The 22299-nt window shown below is 39.4% G+C and overlaps 1 protein-coding gene across 2 annotated transcripts in view; it reads right to left on the reverse strand.

Moving 5' to 3' along the window:
• The window catches only part of plcd1a (phospholipase C, delta 1a), a 146673-nt gene that overhangs the window by 21292 nt on the left and 103082 nt on the right, over positions 1 to 22299 (reverse strand). For both annotated transcript variants that reach the window (XM_051929135.1, XM_028804204.2), the window contains exons 6-8: positions 19321 to 19522; positions 16956 to 17100; positions 16504 to 16656 (exon numbers count right to left, since the gene is read on the reverse strand). In XM_051929135.1, the coding sequence (XP_051785095.1) occupies positions 16504 to 16656; positions 16956 to 17100; positions 19321 to 19522 (500 nt within the window). The remainder of the gene's footprint in view (positions 1 to 16503; positions 16657 to 16955; positions 17101 to 19320; positions 19523 to 22299) is intronic.

A 22299-nucleotide genomic window follows, 5' to 3' on the forward strand; every position in this document is an offset into this window, starting at 1 on the left:
TTTTTATAAAAATTGTTCTATTTGTATGGAATGATTACAATTAAATCAATAAAATTAAAATAAAAAAAAAAGAATATTCGGCATTCAGATCGGGGATGTAAAAAGGAGATGGATGTTATTTACTACACAGCACATGAAGGGCTAAATTAATTTATAAAACCCAAGAAAATTACCAAATTTTGCTGTGTTTCTGGTCAGTTTCATGAAGGTATATATGTGGGCATAGGATTTAATATCAAATGCTGGCCAGTTAAATATATCTTTTAATACAAAAGAAAAAAAGAAACACTACTTGTGATGCATTACATTTTATATTAGTAACTATACAATGTATTTACTTTTTTTGTAAATAATAAATAACGAGTAATGTTAACAGTTACTTTTAAAAGTAACGTTCACTACGCTGCTCAGGAGACACAGTCTTCATACTTGTTTTTGGATTCACAGCGGCCATTGATGGTGTTTAATCTTTTTTAGCACACTTTTATGACGCTGGAGTGTTTTGCCAATGGAGAAGTCCATAAGAGGACTCTTACAAGTAAACAGAGGTTTGTAAGATGCCAGGTTTCTGTCTCAACTGGGTTACTCACCTTATCCTGATTTTATTGTGTGCATGTAAACACACTTAAGTGTTAGCTAAGCCATTGGACAGACAGATAGTCTCTTATTTCTTGTCATTCGTCTCATTGTTGTTGTAAATACTAGAAGTAAGCACTCTGCAGAATATTCAGATGTATGGGCCTTCACTTTCCGCTATCATCTTACTTATGAATGGTTCCACTTCAATAGTTAGCATCTACATTTTCAGCCCACACAGTGCTGCACCAGCATCTGTAGTCACACATATGAACATAGAGTAGCACACTCGAGTCAGGTTACAAATTTTCCTTCAGAGACAGGCGGCTAGCTTTTCAGATCTTTCTTACATTTCTGCACAAAAAAAATTTTCCTTATTATTCGTGGTGACTTCACACAGTAACCTATATAAGGTTTTCTAATGTCAATGTCAATTTATTTATATAGCACATTTAAAACAACATAGTAATGCTGTGGCCAAAGTGCTTTACAATAATAGAATAAAAGAAAAACAAAACAAATTAACATAATACATAAATAGAAATAAAATATATGAACATAAAATAAAATACATAAACAGAAGTAATGTTATATAATCACAAAGAGGAAACCATCAGTATTACTGAAGGTCACGGAATGCAAGTGAATAGAAATGAGTCTTTAGTCTTGTTTTAAACAGTTCAGTTGTAGACGACTCCTTTATATGATGAGGTAAAGAGTTCCACAGGCGAGGAGCAGCAGCTGCAAAAGCCCTGTCTGTCCCCCTTAGTTTTACACTTGGTACGAGGGACAACCAGAGACAGCTGACCAGAAGATCTAAGCACTCTAGATGGCTGATGTAAAACACACAGTTCAGATAAATAGGCAGGAGCAAGCCCATGTAAAGATTTAAAAACTAGCAGCAAGATTTTAAAATCAATTCGAAAACTGACAGGCAGCCAGTGTAAAGAAGCTAAGATAGGAGAAACAGAATCAGACTTTCTTGCCTCAACCAGAAAGCCAGCGGCAGCATTTTGGACCAACTGTAACCTGTGTATCAGGGATTTGCTAATCCCAGAATACAGCAAGTTGCAATAATCGAGGCAAGAAAAAATAAACGCATGAGTAGCTTTCTCAAGATCCCTAGAAGATAAAAAAGGCTTTATCTTACCTAATAGACGAAGTTGGAAAAAGCAACTCTTGACTACAGAATTTACTTGTTTCTCAAAAGAGAGGTTACTATCAAATGTAACACCAAGATTGCAGACTTGAGGTTTGGAAAAGACAGAGAAAGAGCCGAGAAGTCCAAGACCAATTTGGATTTTAGCTGATGGACCCACTATAAGCACCTCCGTTTTATTTTGATTTAGATCAAGAAAATTATTAGCCATCCAAGATCTTAGTTCAGACAGCCAGTTGTGGAGTTGATTTGTTGTAGAGTTGCAGACAGGAATATAAACCTGAGTATCATCAGCATAGCAGTGAAAAGCAGTGTTAAATTTCCTAAAAATCGCTCCAATAGGGTGAAGGTATATGGAGAATAAAATAGGACCCAAAATGGATCCCTGAGGAACACCATATTTAAGAGGAGCAGTAGATGAAGAAGACGAATTAAAAGTCACTGAAAAGTGTCCACCAGTTAAATATGACCTGAACCAGTTAAGAGCAGACCCTTTAAGCCCAACATGATGTTCAAGCCGCAACAGCAATATCTCATGGTCAATAGTGTCAAAGGCATCGGACAGGTCAAGGAGGAGAAGGACTGCCGCATCACCTTAGTCAGTAATAAGAGAGATGTCGTTGAGTGCCGTTTCACCACTATGATAACGCCTAAAGGCAGATTGGTAGATCTCAGATAAATTATTGGAGTTAAGGTGATCAACCAATTGATTATAAATAATTCTTTCTAGAATTTTAGCCAGAAATGGCAGTTGGGAAATTGGACGAAAATTGGCTAACACTCCAGGATCTAATTCTGCCTTTTTTAGACGGGGGCAGACTGCAGCATGTTTAAAAAATGAAGGCACAACTCCGAACTAATAGAATCATTGATGATGGCTAATAAGGGTGGGCCCAACACATCAAAGGCTTCCACTAAGAGATGTGGTGGTACAATATCCAGAGGACTGGGGGCTGGTTTAAGGGTGTCAATAGTTCTTTTTAGCTGTGAAAGTGAGACTAGATCAAAGGATTCTAAGACAATGTCATGATTAATAGTAGGAAGTTCATAGCCCGTTTGAACAATGCCACGGCGGATAGTATCGATTTTGCTGACAAAGAATGATAGAAACTGGTCACACGAATGAACAATGCTATTTGATCCCATCACAGAGTGGGGGTGAATGGCCGCATTAATTGAATTAAATAAGACCCTAGGATTCTTTGAGTGACAGGATACTAAATCGGCAAAGAAGTTTTGTTTCGTTATCTTAACTTCGGCCTGGAAATTGAAAAGAGAAATCCTAAAAATCTGTTTAGAGACAATCAGTCCATCTTTTTTCCAACACCGTTCAGCAGTTCGACAGGCGCGGTGCAGTGATTGTGTATTTTCATTTAACCAGGGAGCAGGTCTACCCTTATTACTGCATATCTTGGGCGGAGCAATTGAGTCTAAAATCGTTTTACAGGAAGAATTAAATTTTACGACAGAATCATCGATACCAATATTTTGGTCATGCACATAAAGACTAGAGAAAATGGTTTTAAAATCAGATATAATAGAAGAATTTAAAAAGCGCGAGCAGCGTGGGGGACAGCTATTAAATTATTAATATTATTAATTATAAACCGAAATCTTAGTGATTGGCAATAATGGATACAATGAGGCTATTAGAAATAAACTGGATGCATTAGGATTAAAAGTCAAATCGGAGGTAAAAAGCTTAGGGGTAACCGTTGATTGTAATCTGAATTTTAAATCGCATATTAATAAGATCACTAGGACAGCATTTTTTCACCTAAGGAACATAGCAAAAGTTAGACCTCTTATATCATCGAAAGATGCAGAGAAATTAGTTCATGCGTTTGTCTTTAGTCGGCTAGATTACTGTAATGCACTCCTCTCAGGACTACCCAAAAAAGACATCAATCGTTTGCAGTTAGTGCAGAATGCAGCTGCTAGAATCCTTACCAGGAAAAGAAAATCCGAACACATTTCTCCAGTTTTGATGTCACTACACTGGTTACCTGTGTCATTCAGAATTGACTTTAAAATTCTGCTTATGGTTTATAAAGCTTTAAATAATCTCGCCCCGTCTTATATATCGGAATGTCTGACACCTTATATTCCAAATCGCAACCTCAGATCCTCAACTGAGTGTCTCCTTAGAATTCCAAAAGCAAAACTTAAAAGAAGTGGTGAGGCGGCCTTCTGCTGTTATGCACCTAAAATCTGGAATAGCCTGCCAGTAGGAATTCGCCAGGCTAATACAGTGGAGCACTTTAAAAAACTACTGAAAACACATTACTTTAACATGGCCTTCTCATAACTTCACTGTAATTTAATCCTGACACTCTGTATATCCAATTCATTATAATAACTATTCATTCAAAATTTGTACTAACCCCTACTCTCTCTTCTGTTTCCTTTTCCGGTGTCCTATTGGTGGTGGCTTGTGCCACCACCATTTACCCAAAGCACCATGATGTTCCAACAATGATGGATGGATTAAAAGCCAGAAGTCTGTATGGCCATCAGCATCAAGTGACTCCGTGAGAACCCTAACTACAAAGAGGACTATTTCATTTATGTTAGGTAGAATGCCCAAAGGGGACTGGGCGGTCTCGTGGCCTGGAACCCCTACAGATTTTATTTTTTTCTCCAGCCTTCTGGAGTTTTTTTTTGTTTTTTCTGTCCACCCTGGCCATCGGACCTTACTCCTTTTTATGTTAACTAAGGTTGTCTTATTTTAATTTCTTATGTCTTTTATTCTTCTTTTCTTCATTATGTAAAGCACTTTGAGCTACTTTTTGTATGAAAATGTGCTATATAAATAAATGTTGTTGTTGTTGTTGTATTAGTTGGGACATCTACAGTAATATTCAGATCCATCATTATAGAAAAATGATCAGTAAAAGAAACATCACATAAATCAATATTATTCACTGAAATATCACGAGTAAGAACTAGATCAAGGGTGTGACCGAGAGAGTGGGTTGGCGTATTAATATGCTGGATAAAATCAAATGAGTTCAAAAGTGATAAAAAGTCATTGACCAAAGGTTTCGATTGACAACAAACGTGAATGTTGAAATCACCAACAATAAAAACTTTATCATGAGAGAGGGTGATATCAGCCAAGAGATCAGAGAATTCAGAGATGAAAGTATCAATTACAGGAGGTCTATAAACCACGGCAAACAACAGAGAAGGGGAGCTGCACACTTCGAAAAGTTGAAGTTCAAAGCTGCTAAACGGACCTCTTGTAAGGCTCCAACACAAGAACATACTTTTAAAAATAGTGGCAATGCCCCCCCACCCCACGACGAGTCAGGCGAGGAGAGTTTAAAAATTAATAACCTGGTGGAGTCATGTCAGTAAAACAAGAAGAGTCACCATTTAAAATCCAAGTCTCAGTGATGAAGAAGAAATCCAGATTATTTGAGGTAATAAAGTCTTGCAGAATAAAAGTTTTATTAGACACTGATCTCACATTCAAGAGAGCAGCCTTGATAGAGGTAGAAGAGCTTGTTGCAGGATGAGCACGGGTGAGCGTGCGAAGATTAGCAGTGATTACTATTCGATTGCAGGCTGAGGAAAAGTGATGCTGTCTTAAAATGGAGAAATTAAATCCGTGTCCAGCGCCCATGAACCAGTGATGAAGTCCTGAGCAGGAGAAGATGGGTCATAGACGACTCGCAGGCATCGGGAATCAAAGTTGTGAGACTTGAGTCGGCGTTGTTTAACAGCAATTCCGGCTCTTTTCCCACAACGGCGGCGGGTGCGTTTGCGTCTTCGAGGGGCATTCAACTCACTGATACAGGTGAACACTGGCATCCAGGTGAAGAAGTCAGGAGATGAATAAAACAAAGGTGGAGGTTCACAAAAAATCCAACCAGGAGATGAAAATTGAGAGGAAAGCAAGCCAGAAAATATGTTTAGTAAAGACTCACGATCATAGGACAGTGGCCGTTGGGATAAACTAAAACATAAAAACAAAGTTAAAACATAGACTAGAGAGACGAGCAGACGGCCAGCCACACCAGTCGGCACCATCTCCCGTTACAGTGATGGAATACAATGTTTATATCTGTAAATCACAGCTCATGTTTCAAGTATCACTGTATTAAATATAATTCCTGTATAACTCTGGCTTTGATGCCCCCTAGTGAGTTTTGGGGCCAGGCTATCCATTATCTGACCCTTCATTTCCCAGTACCTATTGGCTAACAGCTGCATCCGGCACAAGGAAGGAGCCATCCCCTCACAGGGCACACTCACATCAACACTTTATGTGGGATTCTCGAGGAAGTCAAGTGTCCTCCAGAGGGAAAAAAGCAAGGACATGGGAAACACAAAATACGCTTGGATTTTGAACAGATCTGAAACTTTGGTTCAAGCAGGATGTCAATTAGCCTTGTGAAGGTCTGGGTCAAGAGCTGTGATAGGCTAACCATGACATGGGCATGGTCAACCCAATTAAAGTAATCTGTGTTATGATCAGCAGTTTTTGTGAGAAGTCTTGTATAGATTTTTTTTTCAATCTATAGGTCTATTTAGTGGTTTTTGGATAGAAGGATTATGATTAATGTTAAATTTTTGAATTTAGGTAAATTAAAAGGTAAATTAAAACAGTTAAATTAAAACAGTTAAATATTTTTAATGTTATGCCACACCACCCTCTTTATTTTACACAGGAATGACCAGCATAAAAGTCGCCTTGGGAATTTCCGAGGTATTTGAGTTTGTGGGCTTCATCTATTTTACTGTCTCCTTCGAGTCTGGAAAGTAAAAGAATGAAAAGTGGAAACATGTACACCACTGGGTGATCTTAAAGAAGACACTTGACCTGCCTGTATTCCAAATTTAAAGGGAGGTTTTTGTCATGAAGTAGAGAGTTCCTAAGCAAAGAAATCTCAAGCAATTACTCAAAATATCCACTGGATGGGAGCTATCAAACACCAGCTAGCAATGGCAGGGAAAACACATCTAAAAAAGACTTAACTTTTAAAATGTTCTGCAACAGTGAAGCTCTGAAGAGCACAAAAAGATACATAAAGCAATGCCTTCACAATTGGCAATCCCAAATGCAAACACAGTGCCAATATGAAATCCTAAGAATGGTCCAAACACAAAGCACTGTAGTGATAAGTCCAGAAAAGTCACAAAAAACACCTACCAACACCAGGACATTCAATGAACCACAAGGGACTGTGGGTTTGCTGAGGGTAGTTCCCGGATAGTGATGGGCAGGTGGCCCTGCCTCTTGGTGAGCAACCCACAAAACATGACACACGGAAAAGGAAACATGCATAAAGAAACTAATCAACAATGTTAACGTAAAAAATGAATAAAAGATGTAAAAAGATGGGGGGGAACTCAACTTGAAACACAATAGCTGTTTCTGAAGCTGCGTTTAACAAACTGAATGATGCCAGTAGGCTAATATGTATAAAAAAAATGTGAGATTGGAGGCATAAACAAATGGAGAACACAAAAGTACAAAATAAGCAACAAAACAACAAATGTCCTCCTTGGCCTCAACTTTATGGGGGTTGTAAACCTCATTTGCAGACCTCAAAGTACAGTACTAAACATTTCTCTCTTTTGGCCTCTTCTACCCTTTTAACTCACACACTATTCTAAATTCTCTTCTTTCCAACAGGAGTCTCCACATCACCTCACCATCTAGTTCAGGAGTTAATGGCTCATTGGCCATTCTCTCTCATTCTTCCTAGGGCACGAAGCGGAAGCAGAAGCAGACAATGGCCGACAGTGAGATGAATCGCGTTGCCGTGGTCGTAGAAGAACTCCAGGCACTCGACGAACAGATTCAGAAACTCCTGTCCAGATGAAGATACCTTAGAGATCTGAAGGCTCGGCTGCTGGATAAATCATCCTCGCCATCTGTAATCGGCGTAACATCAACCCCGCGTTGTGCCGCTCAAGTGAACTTCACCCCCGCACCTCGTAGGAGCGACACCGATGATGACCTCGGCGTATTTCAGCTATGCAGGCGGGGGTTCAAGGCCAGAACACCTCCATCGCTACAGGCAAGCATCTTTACTCAGAACCGGTTCGACCCTCTCCACGTCCCCAGTTCGCCTTCAGTCCCTGGTGATGTAATAGTGGTAGGTGATTCTATTGTTAGAAACCACAATATCGCATGCCCTAATAGAAAATCGTTTGTTTCTTGTTTTCCCAGTGCTCGTGTCCAAGATGTGATGAGACGTGCTCCAGCAATCTACGAGAAGCACAAGAACAGGGCAGTTGGAGCAATTGTTTTGCATGCCGGCATAAACGATATAAGGCACAGACAATCGGAAATCCTCAAGGCTGACTTCACAGCATTAATTAAAGACACGAAGGAGAGGACCCCATCAGCAAAGATCTTCATTTCGGGTCCACTGCCTCTCGTCAGACGATCAAACGAGTACTACAGTCGTCTCCTAGGATTAAACAACTGGCTGCAGGGCTTCTGCAAGAATCAAGACATCGGGTTCATCAACAACTGGGACCTCTTTTGGGAAAGACCGCATTTTTTCAAGCGAGATGGCCTGCATCCGAACAGTTTCGGCGCCCGGGTCCTATCCGAAAACATATCAAAGGTAATTTGTTTATCTTGACTATCTCTGCTCTTAACCCCTTCCGAATTGCTACTGCTATGCTAGGACATGATAATTGTTTAATAAAATCTTCCATAAAAGTGCACAACATAAATACTGTAATAACCAATCTCAATGCACGTAGAAAATCTAGGCAATACGGCATAAACACCAATAATTTAATTAAAATTACTACTTTAGATGAACAATGTATTAAAACTATAAAAACAGATTATAGATTAAACAAAAAACTACACACAGAGCGGCGCTAATAAAAATAACTTGGTTCCTGTTCCATCAATAACGCACATAGTATTCATCTCTGCCCCTCCGAAACATTAAATATGGCTCTATTAAATGTTAGAGCTTTAACTAACAAGACGTTTTTTATCAACGATCTTATTAGTGATAAAAAAATAGATTTTATTGCACTAAGTGAAATGTGGCTTAGCTCAGATGGCGCGGCTGTTTTAATTGAATCTGCGCCTCCGGATTACAGTTTTACTCGTGCAGATCGCCAAGGAAAAAGAGGCGGCGGCTTGGCAAACATTTACTCAAACCGGTTAAAATGTGAAGATGTCAGTTTTGGTAAATTCAAGTCCTTTGAGTATCTTGCCGTTGTTATCCATGGAGATTCTCACGTTCTAGTTTTATCCGTGTATAGACTTCCAAAATTCAATGTGTCTTTTTTTGAGGAATTCTCTGACATAATGTCAATTTTAATTACGAACTATGACACACTCTTAATAGTCGGTGACTTTAATTTTCATATAGATAATCAGTGTGACCAAAAAGTAAAAGAATTTATGAGCCTCCTGGACTCTTGATTTGAGACAGCTCGTTAATCAGCCTACACATAAAGGAGGTCATACATTAGACTTAGTGATTACTAAAGGACTAAAACTTGATATAAAGCAGGTCATTGATACGGGTCTATCAGACCATTTTCTTCTACTTTTTAATAAAGAAATAATGATAGAAAACACTCATGAGAAGCATATTGTTAAAAAATTTGATACGGGTCTATCAGACCATTTTCTTCTACTTTTTAATATAGAAATAATGATAGAAAACACTCATGAGAAGCATATTGTTAAAAAACGCTTCTTTGACTCATCAGCAGCTTTAAAACATATAAACATTCTAAGCAATCAGTCCGTTTATAGTGCCAACTATAATAGCGAGGAGAATGTAAATATTAAGGTGGAAAGATTTAATACTAAGGTGAGAGCTGCTGTTGACATAGTTGTACCTGAAAAGACAGTTAAAAAATTTTCTAGCATTGTTATACCATGGAAGACCCAAAGAGTGTCTGATTTAAAGAGAACATTCCATAGAGCGGAGCGTAAATGGAGGAAGACTAAACTAACTATCCACTATGAAATATTAAAAGTTAAAATAACAGAATACAATAACACAGTCCGTCTTGAGAGGCGCTGCTATTTCTCTAAGATTATAAATAACAATGCTAGTAATCCCAGAGTCTTATTCTCAACGATTGATCGTCTGTTAAACCCAGGTAACTCAAAGGAATGCCTCCTAAGTACTTCCAGTAACACCTGTGAGTCTATCGCTGTATTTTTCAATACAAAAAATTAATGATATTAGAAATAACATAGTATATCTCCCCAACACTAAGGATCCTCCTAAACCCCAGTATTCCGTTATAAACAAATTAAACTCTTTCACTAGGATAGATTTACCTGATTTACATAAAATAATTTCTCAACTGAAACCCTCCACCTGCATCCTTGACCCAATACCAACAAATTTTTTCAAAGAAGTATCGGGCGTGCTTATTGATAATGTTCTTGACATAGTAAATTTGTCATTAGATACGGGGTCTTCCCAGACTGTCTTAAGACTGCTGTAGTTAAACCCCTACTTAAGAAAAATAATCTTGACCCCTCTGCTCTTGAAAATTTTAGACCCATTTCTAACCTGCCTTTTAAGTAAAATTCTAGAGAAGGCAGTCATTATGCAGTTAAATGAGCACCTCAATAAACATGCTATTCTTGATAAATTTCAGTCTGGTTTTAGAACAAATCACAGCACAGAAACTGCACTCGTTAAAGTAGTAAATGATTTGCGGGTAAATGCAGACAGAGGTCATTTATCTGTTCTCATCCTCTTAGATCCACATTTGACACCACTGATCATAATATTCTTAGAAATTGCCTTAGTCAATTTCAAGGGTGGGCCTCTCCGGCAGCGTCTTAAATTGGTTTGAATCCTACCTGGCAGGGAGAAAATTCTTTGTTAGTTGTGGTAATTACAACTCAAAGACACATGATATCCTATATGGTGTTCCACAAGGCTCTATCCTGGGTCCGCTCTTCTCAATCTACATGCTTCCATTAGGTCAGATTATCTCAGGGCACAACGTGAGCTACCACAGCTATGCTGATGACACACAGCTGTACTTATCAATTGCACCTGATGACCCTGATTCTCTTGATTCACTAACACAATGTCTAACTTGTATCTCAGAATGGATGAATAGTAACTTTCTCAAATTAAATAAAGAGAAAACTGAAATCTTAGTGATTGGCAATAATGGATACAATGAGGCTATTAGAAATAAACTGGATGCATTAGGATTAAAAGTCAAAACGGAGGTAAAAAGCTTAGGGGTAACTGTTGACTGTAATCTAAATTTTAAATCGCATATTAATCAGATCACTAGGACAGCATTTTTTCACTTAAGAAACATAGCAAAAGTTAGACCTCTTATATCATTCAAAGATGCTGACAAATTAGTTCACGCGATTGTTTTCAGTCGACTAGATTACTGTAACACACTCCTCTCAGAACTACCCAAAAAAGACATAAATCGTTTGCAACTAGTGCAGAATGCAGCTGCTAGAATCCTTACCAGGAAAAAAAAATCCGAGCACATCTCTCCAGTTTTGATGTCACTACACTGGTTACCTGTGTCATTCAGGATTGCCTTAAATAATCTCGCCCCATCTTATATATCGGAATGTCTGACGTCTTATATTCCAAATCGCAACCTCAGATCCTCAACTGAGTGTCTCCTTAGAATTCCAAGAGCAAAACTTAAAAGAAGTGGTGAGGCGGCCTTCTGCTGTTATGCACCTAAAATCTGGAATAGCCTGCCAGTAGAAATTCGCCAGGCCAATACAGTGGAGCACTTTAAAAAAACTGCTGAAAACACATTACTTTAACATGGCCTTCTCATAACTTCACTGTAATTTATCTGTATATCCAATTCATTATAATAACTATTCATGGTGGCTCTAAAATCTGTACTAACCCCTACTCTCTCTTCTGTTTCCTTTTCCGGTGTCCTTTTGGTGGTGGCTTGTGCCACCACCATCTACTCAAAGCACCATGATGTTCCAACAATGATGGATGGATTAAAAACCAGAAGTCTGTATGACCATCAGCATCAAGTGACTCCGTGAGAACCCTAACTACAAAGAGGACTATTTCATTTATGTTAGGTAGAATGCCCAGAGGGGACTGGGTGGTCTCGTGGCCTGGAACCCCTACAGATTTTATTTTTTTCTCCAGCTTTCTGGAGTTTTTTTTTGTTTTTTCTGTCCACCCTGGCCATCGGACCTTACTCCTTTTCTATGTTAACTAATGTTGTCTTATTTTAATTTCTTATTTTGTCTTTTATTTTTCTTTTCTTCATTATGTAAATAACTTTGAGCTACTTTTTGTATGAAAATGTGCTATATAAATAAATGTTTTTGTTGTTGTTGTTAGATGTGTTCAAATCACCACCAGGGACCTCATGTACTAACACTGTGTGTAGAATTCACACTAAAACATGGTGCACAGACAAAACTAGAGATTCAGATGCATAAAACTGTGCATAAGCAAAGTTCTTCACACTTTCCCTTTATAAATCATTCAATGTGAATTTTAACACACATGTATGAGCCTACAAGCCCCACTCCAACTCCTCCCAGAATTTTGCATATTTGAATATGCAAATCAACATGCCCCTTCCATTCAGTTTGTTAAAAGACAATGGAAAAAGCATGTGTGAAAAATTTCAGCAAACGCGAAATGGAGGTCCTGCTTAGTGAAGTGCAGGTAAGGAAAAACATACTGTTTGGTGGCTTAAGCAGTAATACAAGAGCAACAAAAGGAAACTGGTAAGAGTGGTATAGCATGTTGGAGACACTCAAAAGTTCAAGTTCAGAAAGTCACAACACCGGAAATAAAAAAGAAGTGGTCAGATATCAAAGTTGTTGTGAAAAGGTGAATTGTGGCCCACCATCTGGGTGTCAACAACACTGAAGGAGGTTGCTAAATACCGGGTCTCACACTGTTTGAGCAGCGAGCTGCTGCAATTATTGGCGAGACACTTGTATATCTTGCCACAATATTAACGAGACTCATTTTCATATCATACATAATTTGCACGCTGCAATTATTGGCGAGACACTTGTATATCTTGCCACAATATTAACAAGACGCATTTTCATATCACACATAATTTGCAAACTAGTAGAGTGGAAATGCTTTCTATTTATATATGCAACCTCTGAAGATGCCGTTATAGCGATGTGCATGCAGTCGATTGCTGCTTTGCTGTCTACCTGTTCAACTAGAGTGTAAGGAAATCTTATATATCTGGATGATATTTGGATAATACCATCTCATACAGCTGGCAAGGCGTGACTCAATGATGACTGCAAAGTACCTGATCAGTCAGCCACTTCACGTTGAAAAGCTCCTATGGCTAAAAACTTGAGTGTGGACAGAACTTGCAGGTAAAGTACAATTCCTCAAAGTCGGCCTTTGCAAAGCCAGCTCTAGTTCAGCACACAGTTCCAAGAGGACAGCTCTTGGAAATCTAAATCGACTTACAAGTCAGTCATCATCATGGGACAAGAAAGTTAGTATGAACCCTAAATGCGTGCGCTCTTTTAATTCTTACATTTGCGATGTCTTCCAACAATCTTAAGGCAGCCATGGTAGATGAAATAGTTTGGCCATTCTATGCACCGTTATGTTGCTAAGAGAATGATTACAATGAAGTATTTTAAATTTGTAAACGATATGCAATTAATTTCAGTGTATTTTATAAAGCATGTGTCATTGATGCAAATATAAAAAAGAAAGGCAAATCACACAGAAAGAGTAGAACTGCTTTGACACTGGGTGCCACCCATTTACAAAACCGAGCAGAAGCATGTGTATGCATAGTCTGAGGCTGTCGTGAAAATGTGCAAGGTGTTACGACAAGTTTAGTTTTTGTATCTGTTGATGTGAGCATGGAAATGAAAGATCGCAACATTTTTGTATGTATGCACCATTTATACCTGAGGCTCCTGGTGATTTTCGTCACAATGGTCCACTCATCTACAGGAGTAGTGCAGTGCAGGCCTCGATCATGAAAGGTGGAAGCAGACCCATAGCACGCAAAAGGCCTGCAAATGCTTGTTAGAATTTCAAATCAACCATTAAGAACTTCAGCTAAGCTGGTAAGGAATTAATTATACTGCTGAAAATATGCAACCAACTGGCATGGTGAGCAAGTAGGAATGCCTTCCTCACGATGTCTGGATCCTTGTTCAATTCAGAGGCTGTTCTATAGAGAAGTAGTGCTGGGTGAAATGTGCATGTTCTCCTCAGCATTAATTGGATGCCTTCTCTAGAGGTCTGTTTTCAGGTCAAACTAACTCACGCCCCCACTATTGTGCAATTGTCCCTGTTTTTACTAGATTAGGCTTCCTATGATCCCAATCATAATGAGCGTTTAAAAAAAAAAAGGAATGGAAATTATGAAATTATAAAAACGTTCTCTACCACACTGGGAGCAATGACATCACATGGCCCAGATTTCATTTTCCTTTAGCTACCGCCACATTGCCAAATAGGAGTTGAGGGCATAAACAGCAGACATCTCATGACAACAGAGATGCTTCTCCTCTCTATAAATGGCTTTCAGCTCCCGGGTATGCATGACACATCTCATGACAACAGAGATGCTTCTCCTCTCTATAAATGGCTTTCAGCTCCCGGGTATGCATGACACATTTATTGGCAGCGACGTCTTTGCCAAGAGAAGAAAGAAGTCTCAATTCACACGTCACTTCCTATTTATGATTACAGCATTACGCAACCCCTCTGCATATGCTCCCCTACCGTTTGTTATTCAGCTCTAGGAAGCTTTTGTTTTTGTTAGACGTCAACAGCAGTGAGACGCATTAGAATGGCCTGTCAGCATTTCACTCCAGGCACTCTAAACAATCCAGGGAGGTTGCCTCAAACCACCATGGCCTTTGTTACATATCGAAGGCTAAATGCTGCACTGATATTGTTCAATGTCAGTAAAAAGAGCAAGTTGCTAAGCAATCCTAACAGCATGAACCATTGATTAGTCCACAAATGATATATTGCAACTTTCTAGAACGAAAGATTTTATAAGAATTCCAGCATGCAACATACTGTATGTAGTGAAAGTCTTACAAGAGCTCTGATACAACTGAAGCTAAACCAGGCTGAGTGTCACTTAAAGACACACAGGTAATGAACATACTATGATGAGAACAGGTCATTCATCAATCAATGTGAATTTCCCCTTGGGATTAATAAAGTATCTATCCGTCTATCTATCTATATTATCTAGATTGTACAAAATATGAGTTTTGAAGGTCCCTAAAGTCCTACTGTACTACACTACTTGGGTAGAAATTTGACAAACAAAAGGAGTACGTTCAGTCCATCAGGCTTGTTGGTTTACCTAATTTAAGCTGTCCCAATATCTCATCCAGATTCTTCTTAAAGGTTGTTAAGGTTTCTGCTTAAACTACATGTCTTGGTAGATTGTTCCAGATTCCCAAAACTCTATGCATAAAGAAGTGCTTCCTGGCTTCAGTTCTAAATGCACTTACAAGTGTTATTAATAGTACTAGGGGGCTTTGCCCCCTGCTTGCTTTGCTCGCCCACCCCTGGGGTGCACTATGTGCCAGCCACTTCGCGTCTCTGCTGCTCGCATTGTGAAGGAGTGTGGGGCTGAACGCACACTAAGGAGATGCATTCGGATCAGGTGCTGGCTTGCTGCGCTGCATGTTCTGCGTGTCACATGGTGGATCAATTATTTAAAAACCTGTACAACAGCTGTCCTTTTGTCTTACTGCCTTGTCTCGCGGGATGTTAAAGTGTCTTTCGCGGGACGTCAAAGTGTCTCTCTGAGAAGATCAAGTCACAACCCAAGATTTTTTTATTATAATAGAGAGATATGGTTCCTTGTATGAAGATGTATCCAATTGTGTTCCCGTGTTGTTGTTGAAGAATTTATTTTAAAGTAACATCTGGGATCCAGTGTACCAGCTGCCTTCATAATTCTAGACACTTTGATCATCTCACCTCAGTCTTTCCTCGTAGCTTATTCCTCTTAGTCCTGGAATCAGCCTAGTTGCTCTTCTCTGGACTTTCTCAAGGGTTGCTATGTTTTTTTTTGTGAAATATGAGCATTAAAACTGCATATATCAGAGGCAAAACTAGGATGTTGGCTCAGCACGGAAGTGAAAGAAACTTGACTCAACGAAAAGTTTATGAATGGGCAGAAAGGTTTAAAACAGGAAGAACAAGTGTAACGGATGAAGCTCGATCTGGTCAACCATCAACATTGGGCACACAAGCCAACATTGACATGTCGAGCGTTCATCAGAGAAGTCTGGCGGATTACACTGTCCACTGTTGCTACACATTTGAGTATCAGCTATGAATCTACACATGCCATAGTGATGGTACCTAAACATCTCACTACAGCACATTGTTCAACAATGGTGAAACCCCACAGTGCAGCATCCATGTTGATTTGACCTTGGCCTCAACAAGATTAATGGCAGAGCGCAGCTGCACTGTGCGTATTTGCACTACCCATTAGCCATCGTGAACATGTTGTAGTGTGCCAGTTTCCATCAGTTGCAGTTACTATGAAATTTTCAAATTGCCAATACTTGATTTTTCCTCAGATAATATAAAATAAATGAAACTTCAGACTTCAGGTAAATGAACACACAACAGGTATGCTCATGCAATTGTCAGTAGCAACTGCTGAGCAGCCTTATAGATGATAGATAAAACCTGTTCCTAAATTTTGTAGTATGTGTGCTAACGGTCCTGCACAGAGGTGGGAAAAAAGTGACAGTGCTGGGTAGGCAAGGCATTAAATAGGCAGAGAATGATTCTTACCTCAGGTGAAGGCAGATCTGCAGAGTCTTTGCCACTGACTGGTGTAGTTTGCAGCATGTCGCCCAGTATCTCGCGAAGATGCCGTGCCATCACCTTCTGTTGCTCCAGGGTACAGTGGTTTTCCAGTGATAGGATCACTGGGTATGGCGAGCTCTGGAGGAGATGAGGATGGCTTATAGTCAAAGCAGCTTGAAATTTTACACAGTAGAGATAAAAGTGGGAAAAGATAAAGAGGAAGAATAGAAGTTTCTTGACACAAAGCAATGCTCCTACATTACAATAAATTGCAACCCTCAGTTCCACATATTATTTTGATATCTTAACGGTTTAATTCCATTTTGCAAGTTATCATTTAAGATTTTAACAAAGAGCCTCAAATGAAGCATAGAGTTGCAGGTAAAAGCTTCATAAGGGCCCCAGTGTCTACAACATGCTTATTAGCTAGTCCTCACCTTGAAGGCGTACTCCTTGACAGTCGTAATGACATCTTTGAAGAGGATTTTGGAGGTGAGGGTGTATCCGTGGTAAATTACTGGCTCTCCATTTGGTCCATCCCAGCAGTCCAGTTCCACACAACGGCAGCCTCTGGTCAGGGCCCTGAAAGTACATAAATTGGTAAAATGTTCACACTTCTTCTAAGACAAAAGACACTGAACAACACATGTGAAATAAAACTAATGATACACAAAGGCTATCTATCGTATTCTTAAGAAACAAGGTTTTAAAATCTAAATCATGGACTTCAAACTCCCAGTGTGATGCAATCAAGTTGTATTACCGACATTTGTAATGGCAGCAGTGTTGAAGACTATGAGGACAGTAAGGAGTGGCAGTGACTAGAATTCTTGTTACATGAAAATATTGCAGCATATTTTAGCTCAACTAGAGAAATTTGGTCAATTCATGATGCCCTTAAAGCTGGAGGCACAATGTCTAATTATCAGACTTCATCTCATGTATTTAATGTGCGGAATGCTAATAAATTTAGTATTTGACTTTTAGTTTAGATGCATTCTAGAGCAAATTGTATGTGGGTTTAGAGAAGTTTCGATGGAGGAAATCATGATTCAATTTTAGTCAGCATTATTTGATTTGCATAAAAAACAATTTAACGTATCTTTATTTTCAGTTTCAAAAAGCTTTGGATAACATCTCACATGTGAAGCTTGTGAACAAACTAAAAGAAGTGGATATTCAAGGCTCAACAAGTAGATGGATGCAAAATGCAAAATTAATTCAACAAAGAATAAAATGTTATCATATAAGGATCGCGGGCGGAGTGGTGGCTCTGAGGCTAGGGATTTTGCACTGGCAATCGGAAGGTTGCCGGTTCGAATCCCGTAAATGCCAAAAGGGACTCTGCTCTGTTGGGCCCTTGAGCAAGGCCCTTAACCTGTAATTGCTCCGTCCTGGGTATGACATTAATCTGCATCCATCCCTGCAGGGAAAAACTTGGGGGTTGGTGGCGGAATTGGCACTCCGGCCACCATAAAAAAAACCTCACACTGTTCCACTCTGTCTGAACTAGTGTGGTTCCGAGGTGTCAGACGTTACATGGCTGCAGTCGGGTCCTAATCTGGATCCTGAGTTGGGTTTGTTTTGTGGTGGGTGCAGCAATGCACTGTATCAGCGCCTGCTCTTAACCTCACCTCATACAAGGATCCTTTTCGGAGTTAGGTAAATGTTAAATGTGAAATCACTCTTGTTTCCTTGATGATACTATAAATGACCTTAGTAAAAAGTATAACTAACAAAAATTCTTATGTTTGCTGGTAAAACTAAACAGAGTAGAATGGCAGATGCCATGGAGTTAACAGAATCATTACAGATGTGTGGAGAGGAGTGCGGAATTGGCTAAACACAGGAAGCAGAGGGTGATGGTGCGAAGAACCTTATCACGTTTATTAAAAGTGGTGTCTCTAAGGGGTCAGTGCTACAGCTGCTGCTATTTTCAAATATAACTAGTTGGTCAGTTAAACCACCCATGCATCTATAAATATGACTAGTTAGTTACCAAATACAGTGCATGGTTGTGGGCATACAGAGTAGGATTGGATGCCAGGTCACTGAAGGGCACACAACCACTTGGCCAGTTTAGGATCAACAATTAATGTTAGAGCAATCGTTCCGGAATCACAGATACATTCCATGGTATATTAAAGCATTCACTTTCATGTTTATGCATTACTTAAGAGAGCTTTCAAAAGTGTCTTTATTGAGATAGTCTTAAGGGGACATCATTTAGTGCTGCTGAGTCATAGATCAAGTGTTCTGAACAAGAATCCCTCCTGATCACTGTCTTTCTGGAGTATGCACTTCTCCCTTTATATACTGGTACTCCCACTTTCCTCCCACATCCCCAGAAAATGCTGGTTAACTGGCAATTCCAAACTGGCCCAGTTTTGAGAGTGAGTGAGCAGACCCTGTGATCAAATGTAAATCCATTGCAGGGCTTTTTCTTGCTTTCTACCCAGTGCTATTAAGGTACGCTCCAGCACACTGCGATCCTAAGTTATATCAAATAAGGTTTTAGAATATCATGTTTACAGCTTATTGAGAGGTGAACTTTGTTTCCGGTGACATATTACCAGTTTGGTACTGTGATGCACAGTCAGCTTCAGCTTCTATGGTTCGTTTATATCAAGCACCCAATGCCACTAGGCTACGTTTCAGCTCACTGTGCTCCATAAACTAAACCAAGCAGGTATAATCAACAGACAGGTGGCCATTATTATGCTGTCAGCTTCCTTTTAATTAGAAGGGATATAGTGCTACATTAACATGAAGTCAACACGAGGGCATGTAATCTGCCTCTACCTGATATAAGCCTCTGTGCTGCTGGCTCCTTTTAATTGATCTTGCACTAGGTAGGTGTTGTGTGAAGAAGAGATGAAGTAATGACTGAGGGGATGCATCATCTCCTGGCAGACTCTGCTGTGAGCAGGATTAAAGATTTGTCCTTCTTCAGACTGGAGGTACATCAAGAAACCATCTTTGGTCATATGCTTCTCACTTTTTGCTGAAAATAAAAAATTAAAAAAATGAATTAACAACTCAGCATTCAGGTGTTTTACTTGCTTCAATTCACTTTGTGTCTCAATTCTTTAAACTTTAGGTAGAAAAAGCAGACTGCTTCATTGATGTCTGTATAATTCATGGGGGCCACTAAAGAGCAGGACTGAATCTGAAAAAAGAAATAAAAATGAAAAGGGAAGGGATGTGGGGCATTTTTGTACACTTAAAATAATGTATTGCTTCCAATTTTATGCTAATGTCACATTACAAGAGGGGCATGTCACACTTGTTGATCGTAGTCACTGATCTTGTTGCTGCACCATGACAGACTACACAAATGAAAACTGCAGCTCATGTCACATTTACGGACCAAGCGCCTCTATTCCAGTGCAGTTGTGCTTGCCCGTTTTACTGATAGTCAATACCGTGTTGCCTGACGGAGTGGCACTTTACAGAGGGTTAACAGTTGTGGCGAGATCAGCAGCAATCTCTGCCCCTTAATTCTTTTTTCCCATTCTGTTATGGTATGTAAAATACGAGACATCAAACAGACAAGCCTCTCTTCTGTTTGTGAAGTTTAAAACACATAGAATCCTTATTCTTCATCGCTACATTCTACTTTTGGATAAGCAGTCATTGGTTCATTTGGTTGTCAGCTCTCCTACCCCTCAGCCTACACCTTTGACTAATGAGAAAACAAAACACGCTTGATTTTATCCTAGCCAGTCACAGACTAGTTGGTCTCAGTCGTTAGGCATGTCACATTAGATGATGGCTTCAATGGAGTAAGATTATGTAAATGAAGGCTATTGCTGAAAAAGTCACCTAATATGACATAGGTTTAAGATGAAGGTTTTTCATATTTTCCTGAAACTAAAATCGGGGGACGTGGGTCTTATATTCATGGACTTTTATTGTCACTATAAAAGTCTTGAAAGCCATGCTTTTCAGATTAAGGATTCTTCTTCGTCTTTCGGCTGCTCCTGTTAGGGGTTACCAAGCTGGTCATCTTTTTCGGTATCTTCCTGTCCTCTGCATCTTGCTCTGTTACCCCCATCACCTCCATGTCCTCTCACACCACATCTATAAATCTTCTCTTAAGCTTTCCTCTTTTCCTCTTCCCTGGCAGCTCTATCCTTAGCATCCTTCTCCCAATATACTCAGCATTTCTCCTCCGCACATGTCGAAACCAACGCAATCTCATCTCTCTGACTTTGTCTCCAAACCATCCAACTTGAGCAGACCCTCTAATGTACTCATTCCTAATCCTATCCATCCTCATCACAACCAATGCAAATCTTAGCATCTTTAAAACTATCAAGCATAAATCCAAACACCTTCCAAATACAAGAAGACAACAATGCTGCAGGAAGTAAGCTAATCTGGGTTTGTGAAAGGAAAGCCATTCTGTGCACATGGGCTTGTCACATAAAAGTGATTCCACAAACAGGTGTGGCTATGCTGATATATTTACTTGTATTTTATTGTGCAGAGCATGATTTTTTTGTCCTCAAAAATCTGATTTTAAAAGTGGTTGTCTTAAATTTAGGGAATCTTAAATTGGAAGCAATTTGATATCAATGCCATTACACCAAATGTGAGGGGACCCATATAGAGAGGGCAGCATTCCAGAGAGTTCAAGCAAGTGCTCAGTTATGTCAGGGCACTGTCTTTAACTAGAGTTGTTCACCTGACCAAAAATTTTTTTTTTTCCCATAATTTTATAATTCTATCAGTATATAACATTGGAGTCTTTCCATTTGATAAGGTGGTATCAATCACAGCTAAATTAAATGACTTTCTTGCTAGCACATCCCAGATTCCAAGGTGCCTAACTCATTACAGGATTGGCAGGGTGACCATAACCTACATTTCCCAAATTTCATTGACATACCCACATATTAATTATTAACCAACAGGGTGGAACGAATGAGTGCCACAGAAGCCAATAGCCCAAGTTCCACACCCTCCTTTAATACTGAAGGTTAGTTACCTACTGTATTCCCTGCTCTGTCAGCCCCTACTCCCTTGCCATGGGTGTGCCTTCAAGAAAGGCTTGGATACCCCTGTAGTTCACTACTGCCGGACCAACAGCAGTTTGCTGTGGTGTGGACAATCCTCACTTTTGGAATGCATGCACTACATTAAAAGCAGGCTGCAATCTGCTTCGTTAATAAGTGTGGATGATGATCAACTACAAATGAAGTCTCAGGACACAAAACAATGCTGTGACAAACTGTTTTAATGCTTTGTATATTGTTTATGTTCCATTTGATGCTATCTGAGCCTATAACTTAAATTTTAGACACGAGTGAAGGGAAATGGAGATACATCAGGTAAGTGCCATGACAAGATCAAGTGTTTTATATTACACAGAGCTGCCCATACCCAGAGTACCCTTAGCTAGCCAGTTATTTGTGAGCAATATCATGAGGTACAAACCCCGACGAACGCCTTTTGGCATAAAAGGTGACCCGTCCGAAAGACACAACAGAGACATCAGAGTGACTCCATCAATTAAACTCGTAGCAGTTTTAGACTGGCACATATACTGTGCTCACAGAGACAATCAGAGAGAAACACTACAAAACTCATAATACAAGCAAACATCTCCCTTTTTAACATATTTAACAAATCAGAAATCTCACAAAAGCCCATTAATAGCCATGCATAAGAATTAGAAGTGGACATCTGATTAAACAAATCAGCTTGGACTGATTTTTGGTGCGGTTTGTTGTACTGTGCCCATATCTACATGCATATATCCACCTTATTATAAGT

The sequence above is a fragment of the Erpetoichthys calabaricus genome, chromosome 6, assembly GCF_900747795.2.
Source record: "Erpetoichthys calabaricus chromosome 6, fErpCal1.3, whole genome shotgun sequence".
In the NCBI taxonomy this organism is placed as follows: domain Eukaryota; kingdom Metazoa; phylum Chordata; class Cladistia; order Polypteriformes; family Polypteridae; genus Erpetoichthys; species Erpetoichthys calabaricus.